General features: G+C 55.7%; 1 protein-coding gene across 2 annotated transcripts; it reads right to left on the bottom strand.

Moving 5' to 3' along the window:
* Nucleotides 1-364: 364 nt before the first annotated feature.
* Nucleotides 365-21724, bottom strand: SPOCK2 (SPARC (osteonectin), cwcv and kazal like domains proteoglycan 2; the record flags this gene model as incomplete). Of its 2 annotated transcripts, XM_082854328.1 has the most annotated exons (10): nucleotides 21498-21724; nucleotides 8735-8780; nucleotides 8362-8476; nucleotides 6750-6864; nucleotides 5000-5114; nucleotides 4497-4616; nucleotides 3780-3998; nucleotides 2220-2282; nucleotides 603-740; nucleotides 365-507 (listed from the first exon to the last, which is right to left on the bottom strand). In XM_082854328.1, exons 1-10 carry the CDS (start codon nucleotides 21684-21686, stop codon nucleotides 365-367), a joined length of 1263 nt encoding a protein of 420 aa, XP_082710454.1. In that variant the 5' UTR covers nucleotides 21687-21724. The 2 variants fall into 2 exon arrangements, with proteins under 2 accessions (XP_082710454.1, XP_082710455.1); XM_082854329.1 differs by lacking the exons at nucleotides 365-507; nucleotides 603-740; nucleotides 2220-2282; ... (4 more) ...; nucleotides 8362-8476; nucleotides 8735-8780 and adding an exon at nucleotides 20187-20231.
* Nucleotides 21725-22547: the final 823 nt, after the last annotated feature.

Here is a 22547-nt window from a genome sequence, read left to right as displayed (position 1 = left end):
TGTGTATTTTAAAACTAAAATGGAAAGGAAACAACTACAAGGAGGCCGAAGGGGCCTTTGGGTAACTCACTCTGCCAGTAGCAGTGTGGACCAAGGACACGTTTTTCAGTGCATGCCACACACACACACACACACACACACACACACACACACACACACATTCACACATCCCGGCCATACATGCCACACACGCCACACACGTGCCATGCGCACTTGCACATCGGGTCCTCCCCGTTGGAGCCAGGGTAGCTTCAGACTGTTATTTTCTGGATCCGTTCGCCATCTGCCTGCTCTGTCCAGGCCTCTGCTGGCCTGTCTCCCCGGCCGTCAGCACCCTGGCCTGCCCCAGCGCCCCGCGGGCCATCTACCAGATGTAGCCTCCATCATCCGCCTCGCCAGCCTCGCCCTCCTCTTCCGCCTCCTCGCCTGCTTCCTCTGTCTCCTTCTCCTCCTCGTCCTCCCAGCCGACACCGCTCCCAAAGTCCCCTGAGAAGCCCACGATGTCGTCTGTGAGGGGAACAAGCCAAGGGGCAGGTTAGCATCCTGCTAGCAGGAAACCTTGCCACACCGAGCTGGGCCTCTGGTGGCTGTCCGGTCCTTACCGCAGTCAGGGCTCCCGTGCGTGCGGGTGCCCGTCAGCTCCAGGCCCAGCTGGTCCACACACCAGCAGTCGCCGCTGCTCTGGTCGCACTGCATCTTCCGGTAGTAGCCATCCTCGTCACAGCTCGGGATGAAGACTCCTGAATGGGGCACGCCCCGCAGGGTCAGAGCAGGGGCCTCGGGGTGTGGGCTCTTCCCAGAGGTGGCCCTGGGACCTTGGGTTCACAAGGGCCCAGACCCCACCAGATCCCAGCCAGTGCAGGTACTGACCCCCCAACAAGCTCAGACGTCCAGGGTTGGACGCCAGCATTTATTCCAGCTTGACTGACCAGAAACAAGAAAACCTGCCTTTCTAAACCACCTGCTCAGCCCCTACAATGGCTCCCATCTGCCTCCACAGTTCCCAAGTCCTGCAGGACGGCCAGTGTGACCTCGTTGTGCCAGACGCCCTCCATCCTACAGCTGCTCCTCTGCCTGGCTGTCTCCTGCCTGCAATGCCAGCTTCTCCTCCCAGCCCTCTGATGCTGACCTGCCCTCAGGCTGCTCCTCTGTTCACTTAACAGACACCGGCTGACATCCCCACTCTGGGGCCCCAGTGATAAGACTCTGCCCACTTAGTAGGAGTGAGATAACATAGAAATGTTAACACCAGGCACCCCAGGACATGTGCCCTAAGGCCCAGGGCAGGGGAATGCAGACCAGAGAGGATTGCTTCCACCAGGAGGAAGATCCTGGCTTCCTGGCAGAAGTGGCACTAGTGCCTGCCCCCAAAGGCCACTGGGTTCTCAGTCAATACGGCTTTGCAGGGAGGTTCCAGTGTTTGGTTTCATATGTGCCGGTCTCACTACCCAGTTAAAGGCCAAGCCAAGCTGCACCCAGGAGCTATAAGGCCCCATGGGATCTGCCCCTCGGACCTCTGTCCCCTCAACCACCACGCTCAGCCACACGGGTCCTTTCTGTGTCCCAAGAACGTTTTCCTGCCCTCAGCACTGCTCCTGGCTACCTCGTTCTCATCCCTCAGGTCTCCTCTTGAACACCAGCTCCCCAGAGAGGCCTTCGCTGACCCCAAGCTGACTTCTGTCCACTGTGCTCTCCCTCAGCACCTCAGCTACATACAGGAGCCACAACCGGTCGCTCTGTCTTTCTGGTGTGTCACCTTGTGGGTTGTGTTTCCCCAAGTAGCCCGTGTGCTTTATGAGGCCAGGGACCACTACTGTCTTGCCCATCAGTTCTGACCTAGGCTGGGTTTGCTGTTGTCTCTCCAGGGCTGGCACTCAAATGTTTGCCGAGAACACGAGCATCTGCTATGGGCTTTGCACACACCCTGGCTGAAGTGAATTGAACAGAGAGTTCTAGGAACCTTCCGTATCCCTACCTCCAGTCCTGGCAGGAATGGGCACAAAATTAGTGCTTAAAACACACTTATTGAGGGGCTGGTTGGGAGACCTTTCCCCACCACGAGGATAAAGACAGGAGGGAGTTTCCCTCTCCTGTCTTCCTAAGCCAGGGCCTCCTCTGAACTCTGCACCTTCCATGATACCCAGTGGCTAGAGCCTCTGGGCCTCAGAGGGACCCCGGGGCACCTGACTCCTCCTCTGAGCCGAGCCCAGCCCCCTCACCTGGCTTCTTCTTGGCAGCCTCCTGGATCTGGATACGCTCCAGCTCTGCCAGGCAGGGGGGCTCTGCAGGGAGAGAATCAGCCTCTGATGGGGGCTGTCCCATGGTGCTGATGGGACTCACTGAGCCCCCTCAAGGCTTAGAAACCCCGTCAGAGGGCTCTGCAAGATGAAAATACCCAGGCTCTGACACAGGGCTGCCCCACAGTGGGATGCACTGATCCTTCTAAGGTCTCCAAAACTGGCACAGGGGCTCTGCCAGATAAGAACACCCAGGCTCCAACTGGGAGAGGCTGTTCCATGGCTGTGGGATGTGCTGAGGCCCCCCAAGAAGCCCAGGGGTATCTCTGAGGGTTTTGGCCACTCATGGGATGGGTAAACAGGATTCAGAAGAGGAGGTGAATGCACAGATTCCCCAGGGTGAGAGGGCCCGGGGGCAACATAAGACTGGAGGGAACATTAGATGGAAGCCTGAAGATAACTGGCAGCCAAATCTAACTTGTCTGTGACCTTGAGAAGTCCCCTAGCCCTTCCCAGCGGGGGCCTGGCTGTCTGTAAAATGAGAGCAGCTCCCAGCTTCCTGCCCAAGAAGGCTACTATACAGAATGGACAGCACGAGCTCCAAAGGCCTGGGAAGTAAAAGTGCTGGAGCTGTGCAGAGAGAGCAGGAAGGCTGGGCAGTTACAGGCAGTAAAACTGGTCAAAATACCCCACACTGGCAGAGGGATCTGTGATTTACATGGTGCTCTGCACCCAGATTTTCTCACTTCATCTTCACAACAGTCTCTGAGGTATCGTTATCTCCCTATTCGGACGAAGAAACTGAACTCGGAAAGATTCAGTTGCCTGACCAGCGTCCCACACCAGCTATGGCGGAACCCTAGAGGAAGCCCCAGCCTCGGGCCACAGTTGCTGTATACTCCCATCACACGACCACAGTGGGGACCAGGCCAAACACCAGGGGCAGAGCACAGGCTACCCCACCTCTGGCTGGTCAGCTGAGCCCTCGGAACCTCAGTTTAACCATCGATGATGGTTATTCACTTGGCCTAGATGATCTCTAAGCACATGTCCTGCCCTGGCTCAGGATACATAAAGCTGACAAACAACGTTGTATCTCTAAGGCTAATGATCACACGCACAATCACATATTTGGGGCGAGTACTGTGAGATGGGCCTAAAGGTAGAATCACTGAGGAGCCAACCTAGCTTCAGCTTCAGGAACCCTGAGCCCCTTCCAAGCCCTCTGAGGGGCCCTAGAAATTTTACATGTGTAGTTTTTAATACTCTTCCTTAAAGCAGGCCTCCGAAAGTGCATAAGCTTCAGGACCCACAAAATCCACCTTGGAGCCTGCCGAGGAAGGGAGTTCAAGTGCTGGCTTCCCTGGGCTCCAAGGGATGAGGTGCTGAGAGAGTGCAGGAAGTGGGGGAGCATGAAAAGTTCTGGGCATGGGGAGGTAGCCAAGAGGGAGCCACCCCGACTCCCAAAGACAGCCTGGAGCAAGGGGCAGAGCCTGCACAGCAGGGCAGGGGGTCTGGGGCCCTGGGAGGGGCCACACTCACTCTCCCTCCAGAAGCAGAAGCACCACTCGGCGGTAGAAACATGGCCATCCTTGTAGGTGTCGCAGGAGTTGAAGAAGGGGCGGATGCAGACCTCGTACTTGTCCAGGTTGACGGCAGCCAGCTCCGTCTGGTCCAGGAAGAGGTCAGCACTGGTGTCCAGCTTGGAGAACATCCAGCCAATGGAGTCCTTGCAGCTGGCCCCCAGGCTCTTGTCCAGCCCTGGGGAGAAGGCCACGGTTCAGACCTGCTCAAGGTAAATCGCTCCATCCATCTGTCCATCCATCCCTCCACCTCTCTGTCAGCCCCAGCCCTCTGTTCAGGGTCAGGACAGCTCAGAATCCAACCATGGCGTTGAGAAATTCAAGAGTGGCTGAAGGCCCATCCCTCGGCCTCTGCATAGGACTGCACCCAAACCAGTCAAAACCCTGTTTTGAAAGCCCTTCAGGGAAAATAATTCCTTACCTTCCCTTGGCTACCCATTTCAGGCTTTAGCTTCCTTCCACTCATTTTAAGAAGTTCCTCCTGTTAGCTACCCCAAATCCCTCCTGTCTGATCAAGCCTCCCTCCCCTTGTTCTGAGGTTTAGGTTCTTTTAGGGGCTCAGGGTCTGGCAGGAAGGAGCAAAAGTGGGTGCTCCCCAGTGCAGCCAGGTGGCTCAGTGTACCCCCGTCCCCCCATCTCCCACCCTCCTCCCCTGCAGAGCAACCAGCTCCTGTACCACTGGCCGGGTGGGCCCCACTGCTGGCTGAGCCGTTCTGCTTGGAGTTCTCATGAAGGAGCTGGAACCAGTCCCGCAGCCGATCCCCCAAGTCAGCCAGGTCCTGGCCCGTGCAGGTCTCTGCAGTCGGCAGAACAGGGAGAAGGGGGTGGAGGGTGAAGGTGGGGTGAAGCAGCAAGCATGGTCTCAGCTGGGGGTGCTGCCCTACAGGCCTGGAGGCTGGGCAGTGGGATGCCAGAGGGAAGGGGAGTTAGAAATCAGAGGCACTCTCTCCTCCTCTCCCACCTTCCTCCTCCGCCTCACTCCCTAGCACTAAAAACACCCAGCGCAGTCTCCCTGGGATGAGGCGGCGGCCCTCCTGCTCCGTGTAAACCAGACCTCCAGACCCACAGGTCCCTCAGGCCTGTCCCTGTCTTTGCTACTTCTCCTGAAGGAGGCGTCCCGGGGCCCTGGCAGTGAGTCGCCTCCCATTCCTAGCCTGGCTGCGGCCCAGCACTCATTACCTGGTTTGCCATCTGTGGAGGAGGTGGCGGCCTGCTCCGTGGGGCAGGGGCAGGGGCCCTCGCATCTCACCGTCAGCTGCTTGCTGCTCAGGCATGCCTGCTGCTCCAGCTTACACTGCACAAAAAGAAAGGTCGGGCTGGGTGACGGGGGCACTGCTAGGGGCACCCTCCAGCCAACCATGGCAGCCACATCTGCCTTCCTCCTTGGAGATGGGAGGGACAGACCCACAAACAGCCTGGAGCGGCCCTCCTAATCCCCCTGGAGGCCACAGGTGTACAGTGGTCAGGGGCAGCAGGCCCAGGAAGCGGGGGGACTCAAAGGCTCCCAGGAGCCCCACTCCGCACCAGCCTGCCTCTCTGCACAGTAGTTCTTCCCAGGAAACCCCCATCCCCTCACCCCCACTCACCCACCCCTCCTCGCCCTCTTGGCCTCTCCTCTTCCCCCCCCACAGTCCCTTGGCTCCTAGGTAACCGGCTGTGGGCCCCTCCCTCATGGCCTTCCCACAGTCACCTCCATGGGCTCTCTTGATAACAAACAGCTACTGGCTACTGAACATCTGCTAATTCCCTGTCCTTTACAGTTTCCAGAGGGGTTCATCCATTCCTCGCCCTTCGAATGTTTTCCCCTGGTCGTGTCTGTTTTCTCCCCATGGGATGACCGCTCATGGAAGCGGGTCCTCGTAGCATTTTACAACGTGACCTCACCTGGCCCCGACAGTTCTGTGAGGGAGGAATTGTGTTTCTCGTACTCAGCAGAGAACACGGAAGCTCAGAGAAGCCCAGTGACTCAGCCAAGGCCACGGGGCTGGGCTGGAAGCCAGACCTCCCGATGACCTCCACCTCCCCACAGGGCAGCACTGGGACCCTCAAACCACAGCCTCCTGCCCAAACCCCACTTTGCCCTCAGGTGGTGTGACTCAGCGCTCTCCTCCTCTCTCTACCAGCTCCGCCTACATCCTCTGTACCCCTCCTCCATGCAGCTTCTGCCCCTTTGCTTATTCTCTCTCTCTGCCTTATTCTCCCTGGGTGACCTCATCCCCTCCCCAGCGTCAATCATCACCCACAACGGGTGACTCTTAAATCTGCATCTCACCCCAAAAGGGTTCCTAAGCCCCAGAACCCAACTCCAGCTAACAGTCCATGCCCTCCAGACACCAAGCAACTCCTCACAGCTAGCAGAAGCATTCACAATTAGCACCCGCATTTCTAGGGTACTTTAAAGTTTATAAAATGCTTTCACAAATACTGTCTCATTTAACCCTCACAAATATCCCATCAAGTTGGAATTCATTCACCCAACCACCGTTCCCTCCCACATTGTCATCTCACGGAGGATTACTTCCTCCTGCCCCAGAATGCCTGGTGCTTGCTGGTGAACCATCCTGTCCACGTGGATACCCACCCATGGGAAGATTTCAACCCCCAGCACCTAGACGACGGAGCTCCTTCCTTCCATTGCCCTCCATACTTTCATGAGGCCCTTTCCTCACTTACTCTGACTTGCAGTTACCGGTCTCCTCCAGGCCCCAGCTCCCACCTGCACCTGCCCAAGGTCAGGGGCAGGGTCTGGCTCAGACTCCCGGGATTGGTTCCCCTGCTGTGGTCGGCCACGCTGAATGCGGTGACAAGTGCATCCGGCCCCATAGCAGTACTGGGAGCCCCACAGAAAGCCCAGCTGAGCTGTCCTCTCTGCTCCCTGCGGACTCCAGTGCACCCCACCCCCACCCCTCCTGGGGCCAGAGCTCCTCACCACTGAGCTGTAAGTGTGGCCATCAGAGCCGCAGACGGAGGCGAGGTGGGCCATGTGACAGGGCTTACACATGGTGTCTTTGTTTCCATGGAGTTTCAGGGCAGGCTGCTTGATCCTACAGGAGGAGCAGAATGGGAGGGCACAGGGGTGGAAGCAAAAATGAGAGACGGACAGGGCAAGGGAGGGTTCAGGAGACTGGTTCCAAAAAGAAGTTGCTCTTGGTGATCTATAGTAGATGCAGCTGCCTCCCTGCCCCTGCCCACCTCCCATCACCCCCAGCCAGACCCTCTTCTAGCTCATAAAGGTGGAACCAACAGGGCAGGGTATAGACCCCCAGCTTCCCCTTTCCAGCAGGGCCCTCAGGTTGCAACTCCAGGCCCAAGTGTAAGATGTAAAAGGGACTCACACTTGCGTAAGGGGTAAGACCAAATCAAAGGTTGCAAACTGATGGCCCATGGGTCACATCTGGCCTGTAGGATCGTTTTGTTTGACCACCAAGGGTTTTTGTTTTTAATTGGGTTATTCATGAACATTTGCAAAATGGAAGAGTTCACATAAAAAAACCCTGGATTTCTGGCCTAGTTAAAATGGAAGATATGGGAGTCCTGGTCCTGCATTTCCACAAGGCCTGGGCTCACCAGAGTGGTCTGTCACCAAGCTCTCTTCATGCATTTACATTACCTGCCAGGCCCCTAGAGGCATCTAAGATTGCAACCCCAAGTCTCTGGTCTCTGATTCTATGATTAAGGAGAAAGGGGAGGGAAATAGGACCTTCTCCAGGGGGTCTTGGAGTCAGGCAGGGTCTTGTCCTTGGGCTGGAGCTAAGGCCTCAAATGCCCCTCACTCCTTCCCTCCTCTAAAAGCCTCAGAAGCTACAACCTTAAATATTTCATGAAGTGGCTCCATGTCAGAGCTGGAAGGAACCTCAAACTATCTGGGCCAACCTATTTGTCTTACGGATATGGACACCGAGGCCCAGAGACGAAATGTGCTTTTCCCTGGGTCCCACAGTTTGGTGTCTGATCTCATACAGTGTGGTGGTTTTGAAATATGTCCACAGATTCTTTGACACTCCTCCCTTCAAAACATGGAACCTAATTCCCCTCCCCTAGAGTGTGGCAGTGCTTAAGACTCGCTCTTAACAAATAGAGGTGGCAGGAGTAACAATGTGTGACTTCTAAGACTAGGTCATAAATGTGGCTTCCTCCTTGCTCTCTCCCTTGAATGACTTGCCTTACAGGAAGCCAGCTGCCATGTTGTGAGGACACTCAAGCAGCCCTACGGAGAAGTCCCCTTGACTAGGGCCAACAGCCAAGTGAGTGAGCTTGGAAGTGGATCCTCCATCCTGAGTGCAGCCTTCAGATGATGCAGCCTCAGCCAGCATCTTGACTGTAACCTCCTGACAGTCCCTAAGCCAGAACCATCCAATAGAACCACATCTGATTCCTGACAGAAACTGTGTGAGATAACACACATTTGTTGTTTTAAGCCACTAAGCTTTGGAGTACTTTGTTCCGAAGCAAAAGATAACTGATCCTCTCCTATGTATTAGTTAAGCCCTTGCTCTTTAAGCAAACCCCCTCCAGGCCTCCCACCTCCCCAAGGCCCTCACCTGTGCTCCAGCTTCTTGCGGCTGATGCACATTGCCCGCTGGTAGCCCTGGGCAATGCACACTTTGTGACGGCTGCACTTCACCTTCTGGCAGGGGTCCTTGGTGGTATCCAGGGCTGCAGGGACACAGAGTTAGGACACAGGTCACCTGGGACTCAGTGTTAGAGAGCCCAGGAGCCCCCAGCCCCACTTCTGAGCTGGGAAGCCCCTCTCTCTATCAGCCCTTGATAACCAGAGCTCCTCGGCTTGGAAATTCCATCCCCATTTGGTCCGGCTCCCCAAGGAGCGTCCAAAGCCATGATCAGGACTTGCCCTCTGGTCTCAAGTCCTCATGGGTGTCAGTCACCTTCCCCAATGTGGGAGGGGCATGTTACCTTCATCTCCTTGCTGACTGTCCTCCCAGCTCCTGATGTAGTCGTCCTAGGGAAGGACAGAGCGGGTGAGGGAGAAGGGAAGGGCTAAGATTTACATCCTAGAGCCGAAGTTCAACTCCAGGGCCAACAGAGGAGAAGGCTGGGCCACTGCTTCCACATGCCAACTGCCACCATCCTCGTGGTTTCCCAGATGACCCCTGTCCACCCAGGCCCCACCAGCTGCCTCCCCCAGACCTCTATCCCCCTAAACTCATGTCCAGAATCTCTTCCGGCCTCTCCCCTATTCCCCTATCTCCTTATTCCACGCCCCCCATCCCACACTGGATGACGCAGGGAAGGAGAAATTGGGGTAAGTGTGCAACTGAGAAGAGAAGAGAGTGGGGTGTGTAGCTGCAGATACATATGCAGTGGAGCCCCAGGCAGTACTCACCTCTACCTCCTGGGGATCAGCAAGCAGCAGCAGGCCACGGGAACCGGAGCAGGAGGAGAGAGGGAGAGACGAGGATTTTAGTGTGAGGCCTACCCTCAGACCACGTGGTCAGGGCTCCCCAGGCCTCATCACGTGACTGTGGATGCTGGGCAATGGTCTTTGATTGCTACCATCCTCTGACCTCTATGGCCTCCAACTGGAGAACAGTACTCCTATGTCTTTACAAAAGAGAGCTTGAGGCCGGAGCCCGCTCAGGGCTGGCCTTAGGAGCAGTAGAGGTGAGGCCCATGGCTTTAAGGGTGAGGCCCCATCCCTCTACTTCAGGCCCTGAAGCTGGTCCCAAAGGAACCAGCCCTCACCCCACCATCAGGACAGATGTCTGAGGGGCCCATACTGCCTGGGAAGTGATTCTCATGCCTATGCCCTGGCTGTTCCAGAAACACCCTCTCTCCTTCTACCAGGGTAGGTAGTCCCCTCCCTGACAGTCCTTCCTAGGCAGTCCCCTCCCCTGACACCTGTTTTTCAGTCAAGGTCTGACTTGCATGCAGAACTCAGATGGTGCACTGAGAGGAAGGGGGACCATGGCCCCTCCCAACAGCTTCCTCAGTTACCATCGCCCAGCTGCAAATCCTCAGACTCAGAAGATCCTGAAAAGGCCCTCTGAGGTCATCTGTCCCAGCCCCTTCTATGTGCAGGAGAGGCCGGGAAGTCCAGAGACAAGAAATGACCTGACCCAAGTCCCACCGTCTCAGAACCCAGGTCACCCAATGCCCAGCACAGACCTCTCTTCTGGATACCGCACACTGTCGGGCACCCGGGGCACATGGGAGCTCTCTCCTCACCCTCCTCTGGCTGCAAGTCCCTCCCCTGGGCCTGTGGACCCCGCAGTGGCCAGAGGCAGAGCAGCTCCCACCCAGCCTAGCTCACTGGCATAAAACCCCAGCTGCTCTGGTTTCCCCACTTTCTCCTGAGGGGTGGAGGCAGCAGCTGAAAACCAGTAAACAGCTCCCAAGGTGCTCCCAGTAGCAGCTCTGCCAGGCAGGCGGGAGAGGGCTTCTCTGGACCGGAGGCTGGCAGTGCCAAGGAGCCAGCTGCCGGCCTCCTCTGCATAGGGGTCCAGGTGCTGGAGGACAAGGGGCAGGAGAAGCCACGTGCAGCTGCCTCCTCATCGTGAGTCCCACCCAAGGATCAAAACTATGCAAGGATGAGGCCACACTGTGGGGTAGGGGTGGGAAGGGACCAGACTCCTGTCAGGCCTGGGGAAGAGGGCATGGGGGTCCTGCACCAGAGGGCACCCACAAGGCCTTGAAAGCCCAAGGGCTCTGAGGCCTCTGATGTGTCCCCTGGAAGTTGACAAGCATCAGGAACAGGCAGGGGCAAGAGCCCTTATCAACACAGCCTCCTGGGCAAAGGCCAGAGAGGGGCCATGCCGATCAAGCAGTTGGCATCAGACCCAGGTAGAGCACGCTGGGGTCAGGTGCAAACCTGAGTGTGTGCTTCTGCACACGCACACGTGTGTGCATTCATTTGGGTCTTCACACATGCACACTCATAGGCGTGTGTCCCAAAACACCTGTATGTGCAGGCATGCGTGTCGTCTGTGAGCATCTGTATCCATGCACACACGTGAAGCAACAGTGTGTACTGGGTGTTCGTAGGAAAGAAGGACACTTCAAGACAGTTCACCCAATGCCAGTTGGTTTTTATCTAGAAACTAAGTAACAACCCACATATGTGTCCAAGCAGCCAAGTGTCCTGCAGTCCTTGGACCCAGGAGCAGCAGGAGGAAAGCCACAGGAGGGGCTTCTGGAGAACGTGGCCTGGGCGGCCCCCTGGACACTGAACAGACCAGCCCAGGCTCCTGGCTCAGGCACCCACCCAATTCCACAGGACGTGGCTGGAACCCTCTTGAGCCCCTGGGCAAGCTTCTAAGAAGACCGCCAGGCAGCCGACAGGGAACTGCGGCATAATTTCCCTTTATGCCAGGGCCAAAGGAACCTAGCCCAGACCCAGCCCTTCTTCTCCAGGAACTCATCAGGGTGGAGGGGTCCCTCCCCTGGTGTCCACTCACCACAGATGGGAAATGAGGCTGAGCATGGCCAAGTGGTTGAGGCCAGGGTTACAAGTTGGGGCAAAAGTAGGGTCTGGCCTTCATGGAGTTGGGGTCTTGCCATCTGCTCCATCATCCTCTGGAAGGGGAGTGGGCATGAGGTTGTGAAGAGGACAGGGGAAGTGGCTTGTGTGAGTCACCTGCTTTCAACCAACAAGGTCTGTGTGCCCCGGAACCCACCCACACCTGAACTGGAGCAGGGAGGGGCGTTAGCTGAGGGCCTTGACGCCTGCTCATTCTCTCCCTCACTCTGGACCTAACCTAACGCCTTAACCTCCAACCAGGCTGGGAGCAGAAGCCTTTGGGACTCAGAACAAAGAAGGTTCTCAAAGGTCAATACCAAGAATTTCTGATTAGAAATCCAGGGGGGAGTGGGCTGGGGGAAGAGAGAGTTCAAAGAAAGGGCTATTTCACCATCCAGCTGCTTTGTGAGAGCCCTGGTGGGGAGCCATCTCCACCCACCCCAACCCAAGTGAGGCTAAGACTCCCCCTGATTCAGGATACAGGGATTGAGCCCCTTTTGTATACAAGGGTTGCCCTGGATTCTAGCTAAGCTCCTTGTCTCCGCTGTGATGGATGAGGTTGGGGGAGGCTGAAGTAGTTCTGGATCCCAGGACCCTCAGTTCCAGAAGAATGGGAGCAGCCAGCCAAAGAGGGGGATGAGGGGGAAAGAGGGCCCTGGAGTCCCACAGAAGCCCATGCTCCCTTACCAGCGTACCTCGGGCAAGCACCTCGGCCTGTAGGAGCTCAGCACCTAACTCCTGGACCGCTCAGAGATTAAAGGAGATGGTATCTGAAGGGTGCCTGGTGTCCACAAAATACTCAACAAATAAAAGCTGTTATAGCAGAAGAGACCAGAAACTTCAGGTGGAAAAAATGGTGGAGGGACAGGAAATGGGCAGGGAGAGGCCACATGAGGGGCCCCTGCAAATGGAGAAGAGAGTGGCCACCACTGGGAGAGCAAGAGACCAGTGGGGTGTGAGGAGAGTTGCCCCCAAGGGGTCTCAGTGAGAGGAGCAAGTCCTGTCTACTCCACCTCCTGCTCTCCCTCCAGCCTGCCTTCCCCTCACCATGCCCACTGGTCCCACCCTAGCAACCCCGGCCTCACTCACTGCAGGGTCTCCTCTGGGCTCTCCCTGACCCCGCCCATCTTCCACACCCCTGCAGCCACAGGGATCTGTCTAGAAGATAATTCTGATCATGTTTCTCCCACCTTAAAACCCTTCGCTAAATATATAGCTTGCTCTTATTTTGAAAAAAAAATGTTTAAAGATGATTAGGTAAAAAGCATTCATATCAAAATGTTAACAGTGGTTTCCTCTGGGGGAGAGGAGTAGAGAATCTGGGCATCTTTCTGCCTTTTTCCAAGTTTCTAAAATTTCTACAATGAACATGTATTACTTTTGTAATGAAGGGGGAAAAAAACCACAATAAATATTACATTTAAAAACCCTCACAGGGTTCCCTGTCACCTATAGAAGAAAGCCCATCTTCTCTGAGTCTCTTCCTGTCCCCATGTCCTTCCAGTGGATGTATCACTCTGGCCAGGCCTCGGCACAGCCTTCTTCACCCTCTGGAATGTATGTTTGCATCCGGCCCCTGAACTTCTATTTATCTTTCAAAACCTGGCTTTCACACTTCATCTTCCCTAACCTCGCCCCGTATCTAGTTTTCCTTCAGGTGGACTGCACCTAGTAGAAGTTATTATTGCTCTGGTTACACCAAGCAATGCCATTGCTTCTGCCCTATTTAGGTGGCCAGTTCCTCGAGGGCAGAGACCATATAAAGTTCACCTTTCTATGCCCAGCACCTAGCAATAGTAAAAATACTCTAATAATAGCTAACATCTTTTGAGCAATTACTGTGTGGCAGGCATTGCGCTATGCACTTTGCACTCATTGGCTCATTTTACTCTTCATGAGAATTTAAGAGAAAATCACTATTATCATCCTATTTCTCAGGTGATAAAATTGAGGCTTGGAGAGGTTAAGTGACTTATACAGGATCACACATCAACAGCACAGCAGAAGAGTATTGGTACCCCCAGAACTGGGATTCCAGAATCTGTGCCCATAACTAGGACCCTGTATTGCTCCATAAATTTTCGCAGATAAAGAAAGTCCCAGGCCAAGACTGGACCCAGGAGGCCCAATCCCAGCCCATGGGTGGTTTCTCCCACCACACCAGCTCTGCTCCAACCCCTAGGCAGAGAGTCTTGTAAGCAGAGTGGAGAGACTGGCGGTGGTGGGGGAAGACACCTGGGGGCCCCCCTTCTCCACGCATTTCCAGAACCCTCTTCACCCGCCCCTGGTTCGGCTGGTTTGGAGCTAACCCATCTCCTGCTTTGATCTCAGCAGCTCAGCCCGGTTGCCATGGAGACAGGGCCCACTGTGCCAAGCTGGGGGAGAAACGGCAGTGAGTGCGCAAGCCTAGTCGGGCTTAGGGGGCACATGCTGGGTGTTTCCAAGCGCTGTTTACTTCCTGTCATTTTAATTAGCACCCAAATCACCCGCTCACTTCACAGCTTGAATTAACCCAATCTCCCCCAGCCTCTCCATCTGGTGGGGAGGATGGGACACAGCAGTGAATCAAGCAGAAGAAGAGCAGCGCCCCAGGGCTAAAAACCACCTGGGCAAATCTCCACCTGCCTCTTTGCAGCACAGTGTGATGGAGAGACTGACACCCCCCACCCTCGCCCTGGCGTGGAATCAGGGCACTGGGTACTGGCCTGGCCTGGCCTCTGACTGCCAACAAGACTGTGGCCTAGAGAGCCTTGCCCTCACTGGAGCCCCTTCCCTTGCCTATAAAGTAAGGGTGACTCCCTTGCCTTCCTCCCTGAGCTGTGGAGGGACCCAGTGCGATAACAGCTATGAGAGCACTTTGTAAACTGTGAAGCTCTATACTTGCAAAACTCACGAAACAGGAGCACTGAAGCTGGGTTCTTCAGCACATACGGTGGGAGTCTGGGGGACAAGGTGGACAAGAGGCACTTCTGGGTCTCACAGTCACAAGGAGCCTCAAACGCAGACTTCTGACCTCTCCAGTTGAGGCGCTACAGCCAGAGGCACACCGACAGGACCGAAAGATGTGCATCATGAGACTTTAAAGAAACCATAACTTCTGTAACCCTATTATGGCACTTCTTCATTTCTTAATAGATCGAGAACCTCTAAAAATGGAAGTGGGCCAGGCCTCTCTCAACCTCTGAAAGGCCCCGTAGCCGGCATTATTTTGGCCTCATTCCTCAGGCGAGGGAAACTCTGATGCAACCCAGTGCACTGAGAAGGCCCAGGAGTGGGGAACTTGTAGCTGGGGGCTCCTCCTACCTCTCCCTGCAAAGAGCCGGGGAGCACAGAGGGAGGGACCCAGAAAGGAACAAGCAGGGGTGAAGTTGGGCCCGCCTGGCTCCTTCTCAGCTGAGGCCTGACACCCCTGTCACAGGCCCAGGTGGAAGGCATCTTGAGGAGGCGGCACCCTCCACATGGAGGAGGCTGGGAGGGGGGCAGTCATTAAATATTTGCCCCTCTCTCAGAGGGAACGGCAGAGGCTGTTAGGCCTGGACAAACAGACGGAGTCAGGCATCTGGCAGACTCCCCGCCTCCCACCTCCTCTCTGCTCGGAGGAATTTCCTTGGAGGACAAAAATGTGCTTATCACTGCCAGCATGCCAGGAGCTCCACCTGGCCTCAGGTATGCCCGCGCTGACCCCCCATCCCCACACTCCGCGGGGCCTGAGCTCTCCACAGTTCCAGGGGCATCTCGGCCCCAGTCCTTGTGTTTCTGGTTCAGGCAGTGGCCCCAGGGGTCCATTGAGGGCAGAGAACAAGAGAGAGGTATAGGGGAGGGTGGGCCTGGAGTTCTGTTCTGAGCTGCCTCAGGACCTCTGTTTCCTTTCTGGAACATGAGTGGGGGGCAGGATTTAAATCCCAGGGATCTCTGAGGAGGGCCAGACACTGGAGCTGAGGAAACACAGACACGGGGTTGTGAAAGAGCACATGGGCTTGGATGTGCTCGGTTCCTTTATCTGTAAAACGTGGAGGCTCAGCGCTCAGTGCTTAATGCTGCTGAGGCTCCGCAGTTCTGCTCCCCCCTCTCCTAAGCTGAGAACTTTGAGAAGAGGGGAAAAGGAGCCTTAACAAGTTCAGACTCTTCCACGTCCTCTAACCTGTGCAAGGGAGCAAGGGATCAGGGAAGGAGCCAGCAGCTTGCGTCCAAGCAAGAGTAAGACACTGGCCCGGCCTGGCTTGTCCTTCCTGCTGTGTGCAGCCTTGACCTCTTCTCAGATGTCAGAGAAGGGGCAGGATGCCCTGCCTCAGGGAACCTGGTCTCCACCTGAGGAAGCCCTGTGCTCACCCACCCACAGGTCTGATGGGTGGGTCACCTGCTCGGTGGGCCCATTGAGGTGGGGGGAAATTTTGAGCCCCCTACTTCCCAGGAGAAAGGGGAAGGCTGGCTGCAGCCAGGTCCAGGCCCACAGACACAGGGGAGAACAGGGAGGCCTGCGGGATAATGTTCCTTCACGGCAGCATGTACTCCCTTATCCTACAAATGAATCATTGGAGTCAGGGTGCCGGGGTTCTAGTTGTGACTATCCCAACCTTTCAGGGTCCAGAAAGAGGAAGAGCTCACCCCAAATAGTCAGCGTGGCTCAGCCCCAGCTCTCCCTTTGCCCTCTACCACCTGAATCCACAGTGCTGCTCCCTGGGGAAAAGAGGGAGGGGCTCAGAGGACAGGTTAGTTGAGACCCTTCCTGCCTTTCCTATTCCACGGTGCATATACTTATACTGAGCACATACTGTGTGCACAAAAACCCCATGCAATGCTCTGAGGACGGGGTGGTAAGGTCACAAAGCAGTCTATCCCCAAACCCTACCCTCAGGGACTTACCTTGGGAGGAATGTGATAAACACCAGCAGGAGGACTCTTGAGATACAAGCCCACAGCATAAGTGATGATGCAAAGCAGCACCAGCATGTGCCAAATGTGTGTATGACCAATAAATGCTGCAGCAACCCCAAGGAAGGGGCTACACATACAACTGAACACTGGCTGAGCCCTCAGGGGGTCAGAGGCTGCGACATTTCAAGAATCCCATCACCCTACAGCTTGCAGCTGGGCCTGGGTCTGCCTGCCAAGGTTAGACACATTTTCCCTGTCTATAGCCCTAAGAAGACCCACATTACACTTACAAGGGAACCTACACAGCGGCAGTATGGCCATCCTCAGCCTGGTGTTTGCCCCAGGATGCCATTAGGCCTCATTTCTCAGGTTTCTTGGTCTCTGGTTAATACATGCTCAACCCTGACTTGGTCACAGATACCTCCTCAGGAGCAAAAAGAAAATCCTTTTCCTAAACCCAAAGTCCTGCTGCTCAGCTTGTGGCAAGGGGGCAGTTGCGGTGGGGGGGGGGATGTGTGCAGGTGGAGGGCTGTGGACGGGCTCTAGCCTCATCTTCCGGAGTCACAGAATTAAACCAAGGGAAGGGCTGCCCATTAAACCAAGGGAAAAATCAAGGGCCAGAAACTGGAAGTGGCTCCCCCAGGGAGGAAGACAAGCTGAGCACCCTCCCAGGGCCCTTGGGGCTCAGGGTAGGATAGAGCTCTTCCACTCCTCCGGACAGCCCTCTGACCTTCTGGAGAATGGAGGGGGTGGTGTTGGCTTGCCATCCTCTGCAGACTGCCTGGAAGTTGAGAGGAGAGTCAGACGGCCTCTCTAGGCAAAGAGTGCTCTTCTCTCCCTCTCTTCCCAAGGCCTGGAGCCCCACTGGGTATTCAAGAGTCTCTCGCTGCACTACACTGCTCTGGGCGACGCCAGCCCCTCCAGCGTGGGAGAGGATTTGAACCCAAAGTGGAGGTGGAGGAGGAGGAGGCCAGGGCAGGACCCAGCCTCCCATCCCCAAATCCCAATGATGGAATCCATCCTGACCCAGTTTGGGGTTCTTCTCACACACCCACACTTATCCACGAACACCTGTGCAGCTCATTCCCACACTTGCACTGGTTCAGCAGTATGGGGTGGGGAGAGGGGAGGGGTGGCAACAAGGGAGGCCCTTTGTGGCTGAAACTTGCTACTGGCCTACTTGGTGTTCATAAAAACATGAGAATCCTAAGTAGCCAGCAGGCGACGTTTCCCTGGGCCAGACCCCAGGTTCATGGTGAAGCCACAGGCCTAGAGGAGGTGCTCAGATCTGCAGTGAATGAGTGAATTAGTAAACATACATCGGTGTCATTCTCATGGAGCCAGAGGCATGGTGTGGGCTAGCCCCAGAAACACTGATCCATCTGGTGGTTTTTCTATGGGGTTGGAGTTTCTTTCTATATTGCCTGAAATGGATGCCCCCCAGCCCTCTGACAAGATGTCTTCATGTTCATGTGTCCATTTCAGTCTCCTAGACTGAAACTGAAGTTCAGAGAGGTTATGTGACGTACCTGGCATAATGTTGCCAGGCAGTGGCAGAATCAGAACCTGAACCCAGGCCTCATGCCTCTCCTGGGTAGAGAGCTGCTCTGGAGGGTCGCTAGGCCAGGCTGGTGGCAGGCTGCCAAAGACACTGAGAGCCTTGGCCCCCCCCTTCCTAGGAGGTGCTGCTCCTGCCCAGACATCATTGAGCCCATAGGGCACAAGCCAGGGTAGACTCTTCTTTTCCATGTCCACTAAGGGTTAGGCTTAGAGTTCTCTAAAAAGCAAAGTTGAGTTAGAGGACCTGGGTTCAAATCCCAGCTCTGCTGCTTACTCGCTATTTGACCGTGGATAAGTTACTCAGCTTCTCTGTGCCTCTGTGTCCTATATAGGGTGGAATATAAAGTAATGGTAACTATCTCACAGGTTGTTGGAGGGCACAAGGATAAAGTGCTGACTGCAGGGACTGGCAGATATAAGCACTCCCTGCAACCAGTGATTCAACACGTGCTAACTGCGTGCCTCCGGGGTGCCCAGCACTGTGCTGGATCCTCATAAATATCATTAAAATGTAATGTGTGGTACAAAGCAGAGAAGAGCCAAGAAGAAAAAGAACGGTCAGTGCTGTCCAGCCAGCTCTTGGAAGCTGCCAGGAAGAATGCTGTGTAATGGGCCTGTCTCCTCTCAAGTGTCCATCTCTATCTACCAGGCTCTGGATGTTCTGTTCCAAAGACTGCGGTAAAATCCACCCACTTCTGCAGGGAGTGAATTCGGAGATAGTAGCACTAGGGAGCAGGGCTCCGAAAAGCCCAGGCCTGCACAGAGCAGGGTACAGCTAGATCCCCATCTCCTCTGACTTGAAATTCCCTCCTCCCGGCAGCAGGGCAGAGACCTCTCCTGACACATGTGAGAGCCCCGCGCCCACTGGAGGGGAGGATTACTCTGCCAGTAAATCCTTCACAACACCCCACCCCCCTAATAATCCTAGTGCTCAGAGGAAGAATGCTAAGCTGAACTCCCCACTAACCAGCTCAGACCAATTCCACACTGGAGCAACGGCCCGCGCTTTCCTTCTCTCCTTCCTTCTCCTGACCACTTCGACATGATTCCCTCAATCTCCCCCCTCAATTCAGTCCAACCATTAAATGGAGACATTTCCCTCACCCACACTATCGACTCCTTGATCCTATTCCCCAAGAATATTCCATTCCCCCTGCTTGCCTGCCTCCCTTCCACTGAGGCAGAGTGGGGGTCCTGCACCATTTTGTGACTGATTATCAACAAGGTTCAGGGTCCATCTGGCAATGCCTCAGAGGTTCAAAAGAAACTCCTACCTCTCTTCTGAGAAGCGAAGGAGCATATTTTCAAGAAAGCTTGCCTGATGAAATGTACATCAAGCCGGTGCTACTGTGCCCAACTAGAGGGCCTTCAGTCCTTAGGGTGGGAAGTGGGGCCTCTGCTAACAGGGGAAGAATGAGAACTGTCTGCAGTCCTCGCAGAGCCCCTGTGCATGGTCTGTGCACTGCACAACTCCAGGGGGCACCATTCACACCATGGCACCCCTAGAGTTATGCAATGCAGTGGCTCTGAGCTAGCAGCCTCCTGCATTTCTGCAGAAACTGCCCAAGGATTCCTATAGCCAGGTCCTCCTGCCCACCCTTCCTTGTCCTCCTTCTCTCCCTGACCCCATTCTCCTATAGCCAGGGCTACCTTAAATGGGGTTTTAGAGGAAATCTACACTATAAATGCCTGAGGCCATGCAAACCAACACATGCTTTGAAGTTTTCCATGAATCCTATGGGGGCAGGTCATGCAGAATTTCATTCTGGTGGCTTTTTTCTGATGAGCATGGGAGGAAGGGGGAAGTGATTGGCATCAGTACAGGGAGACAGGTGGGCAGCCCTGTGCCAGGGGTCATGTAGTCAGTCATCTATCCTCACCCACAGAGTTGGCTATTGGAAGTCAGTGGAAGGGAGGTGGGTAGGAACCTTTTATTTTAAAACCTGTACTGTTCTGATTAAGCATTTCTTTTCCCTCTGACCTTCACTAAGCCCATTATGGAAGATCAAACTGCCAACGAGTCAGAGGGAGGCCTGGACAAGTGACACATGGATTCAGGATGGGCCAGCCTGCTGCCACGCTCTCGATGCTGTGGCCGGGCTGCTTCCCAGGCAGCGGCAGGAGACTGCAGCTAATCTATGCTGGGCCTGCAGGGGACGTGGAAAAGGTCTTGCTGGAGCTCCAGGCTCCTGTCACTGGACCAGCCGTGGGGTGGGGCAAACCGCCCACTCGGGCCCAGGCCACTCAGCCCTGAGGACCAGGCAGCATGAGAGTCCTGATGAATTACAACCTACCAGTTTGACTTTGGAGATAAACAGTCACTTGTTTCAGGGTAACAAAAAGATGCATATTTCTGCCTGTTTCCATCATGAGGCTGGAAATCATATGAAGCATGTGTGTTTTAAACACATTGCTAAGGAACTTCTGGATGCACACAATTTAAGATGAGAAAGGTCACGGTGTGGCCTGTGTTATACTAGGTGGGTCTGATGAGAGAATCTGGGGAATGAGGAGCAAGAATTGGGGTCGTAGGAGAGGTTTTCTGGTGCAGGGTGTTGGAAAGCACCAGATCGCGGGGTACCATCGTTCCTCTCCTCCGGAGCATCCGGGCACATCCAGCACCTCACACCCCCACCCGGACCCTTCTCTGGGCCCCAGCCACGCCCTCTGCCCTCCCCTCCTCACTCCTACTTACCCTTCTGCGAACATGGCAGCCTTCAGTTTCCCCTCTGATCTACAGGTGCCCGTAAACAAAGTGCTGCAGCGACGCCCGCTCCTCCGCAGCCGCCTCCCCACCCCCTACCCGGCAAAGTCCGGCACAAGGTTAAGCCTGGGTTCCATCGGGCGTCCCCGAAGGGCTCCCATACCCAGCTACTGGGCTCTCCCCTCTGCTTTTCAAGTCCACTGGGCTAGGGAGTCTTCCCTCCAGGTTGGAGCTCCCCAACTTCTGGGCCGCGCTCCCCCGTGAAAGGTTGGTCCTGGAAAACCAGCCTCCATTAGTGCTCGCGTCCCTCAGCATGGGGACCCCAGACCTGGCTCTGGGGGCCACCCAGAGGTGGCCTCCGGTATTTTCACTGCCTTCACCAGCCCCCCCATCACGGACACGCCTTTCACCATCTCGCCTTAGGAGGATTGCTAAGAGCGCCCCCCGACCCCAACTCAAAGCGCCAACCAAGGGCCCTGTCCCCTTCTGTCTCTCCTTTACCCAAAGCCCAAGATGGGAATAGAAGGCAAGCGCAAGACGATGCTACTGTCCCTGCCGGCCCCACCCAGACCAGCCCCTTCTGCAGTGGCCCGTATGTGGAACCTGCAGCATCCACCCAGGGGGACACCTGGGGATGGCTCACCAAAAAAAAAAGAGGAGCAGGTCGGAAGCCCGGGCAAAGTCAGGGTCCCCGCCCCTCCCTCCCTACTCCCCTCCGCCCCCTTCCCCCCGCCCCACTGCAACCCGCACCCCTCTCCGCACCCAGCCTGAAGGGGAGACCTCGTCGCTTACGCACGCCCCCAGAGTAACTCCTCGCTCTGGGAGGGTGTGGGACTGGGGGTCCCAAGCCCGCCAGCTCCTGGGCTGGGGAGTACATGAGGAGGGGTCTCAGGAGCCCGGCGGGTGCTCGTTGTTTACTCTTGGTGCAATTAACCGGCTAGGCTGCGGGAGCCTGTGGCTGCGACATGCAGCCGCCACTCCCAGCCCCAGGGTCTCTGCTCCAAAGCTCCCTCCCCAAACCCCCAGCCCCAGCCCTCGGCCCTCCAGCCCCGCAGACTCACGTCTCGGAAGCGGTTCCAGTGCTTGATCTTGCCGCTGTACTGCGAGATGGACGACAGCCATTGCTCGTCCTCCATGAAATTGCCGGGGGTCTCGCCCTCCTTGAGCCTTTTGGCGTCGCCTTCGGCCAGGGCAGCTACTGTGAGGAGCAGCAGCGGCAGCGCCAGCCGCCCGCAGTCCGGAGCGCGCATCGTGGTCTGAATTCGACCTGAGGTGAGGGAGTGGGGGTCTTGACTTCTGCAGTATTTTAATGTCCTTCTTCCCACCCCGCAGTTGGGGGAGCAAACGCCGTCGTCTTCCTCAGCCCTCCTCCTGCGGTCTGACTCCGGTGACAGACGGATAGTGGGTCGCAGCTGAAATGTGACCTGGTTAGGAGATGCACTTGTCTGAAAAAAACCCCAGCGCCGGACGTAGAGAGGAAGAGAGAATCAGAGAGGCTGCGCCAGCAGGGGCCGTGTCTGTAACTGTAGCATCAGCATCACGTTTGACATCATCATACCTGGTTTAAAAAAAAAAAAAAAAAAGTAGGGGGTAGATTTCAAAGGGAAGCGCTAGATCAGAGCGCCAAACGCCAGCCATCCGCTGCCGCCGCAGAGCCCAGCCCAGCCCAGCCTAGCACTTAGGGAGTTGCAAACCAAGGAATCTAGACCCGGACATGTCCCTGCTGTCTCTCCAAGGCTGGAGAGCAAGAAGGGTGCCGGGTCTCCTCAGGGAAGATGGGAGTGAGGAAAAGACGAAACTCTCTGGTTACAAAGCCAGGTTCAGGTGTCTAAAAGGGAATTTGGCCACAGACACTCTTTCTCTCCCCTTGCCTCCCACCCAGAGGGGCCTGAGCCACAGCCCTGACAGCTGGCTTCCTGCGAGTTATGGCTCTACAGTAATGGGTGGCTTCGTTAAGACAAAAGCCATATAACAACTGGCTGCCTGAGAACTATTGCCCAGCCCCACATGCTCTTTTCAAGGCAAGGCCTGAGCACTGAATAGCTGGTAAAACAGAGGCAGATGTCCTCCTCCCCAAGCAACTGTTTAAGGGCTGTCACCCTTTTTGTTAG

The sequence above is a fragment of the Leucopleurus acutus genome, assembly GCF_964270905.1.
Source record: "Leucopleurus acutus genome assembly, chromosome: 14".
NCBI classification, from domain to species: Eukaryota; Metazoa; Chordata; class Mammalia; order Artiodactyla; family Delphinidae; genus Leucopleurus; species Leucopleurus acutus.
Note: the sequence above shows the minus strand (reverse complement) of the source record. Positions and strands in the feature narration are given on the sequence as shown.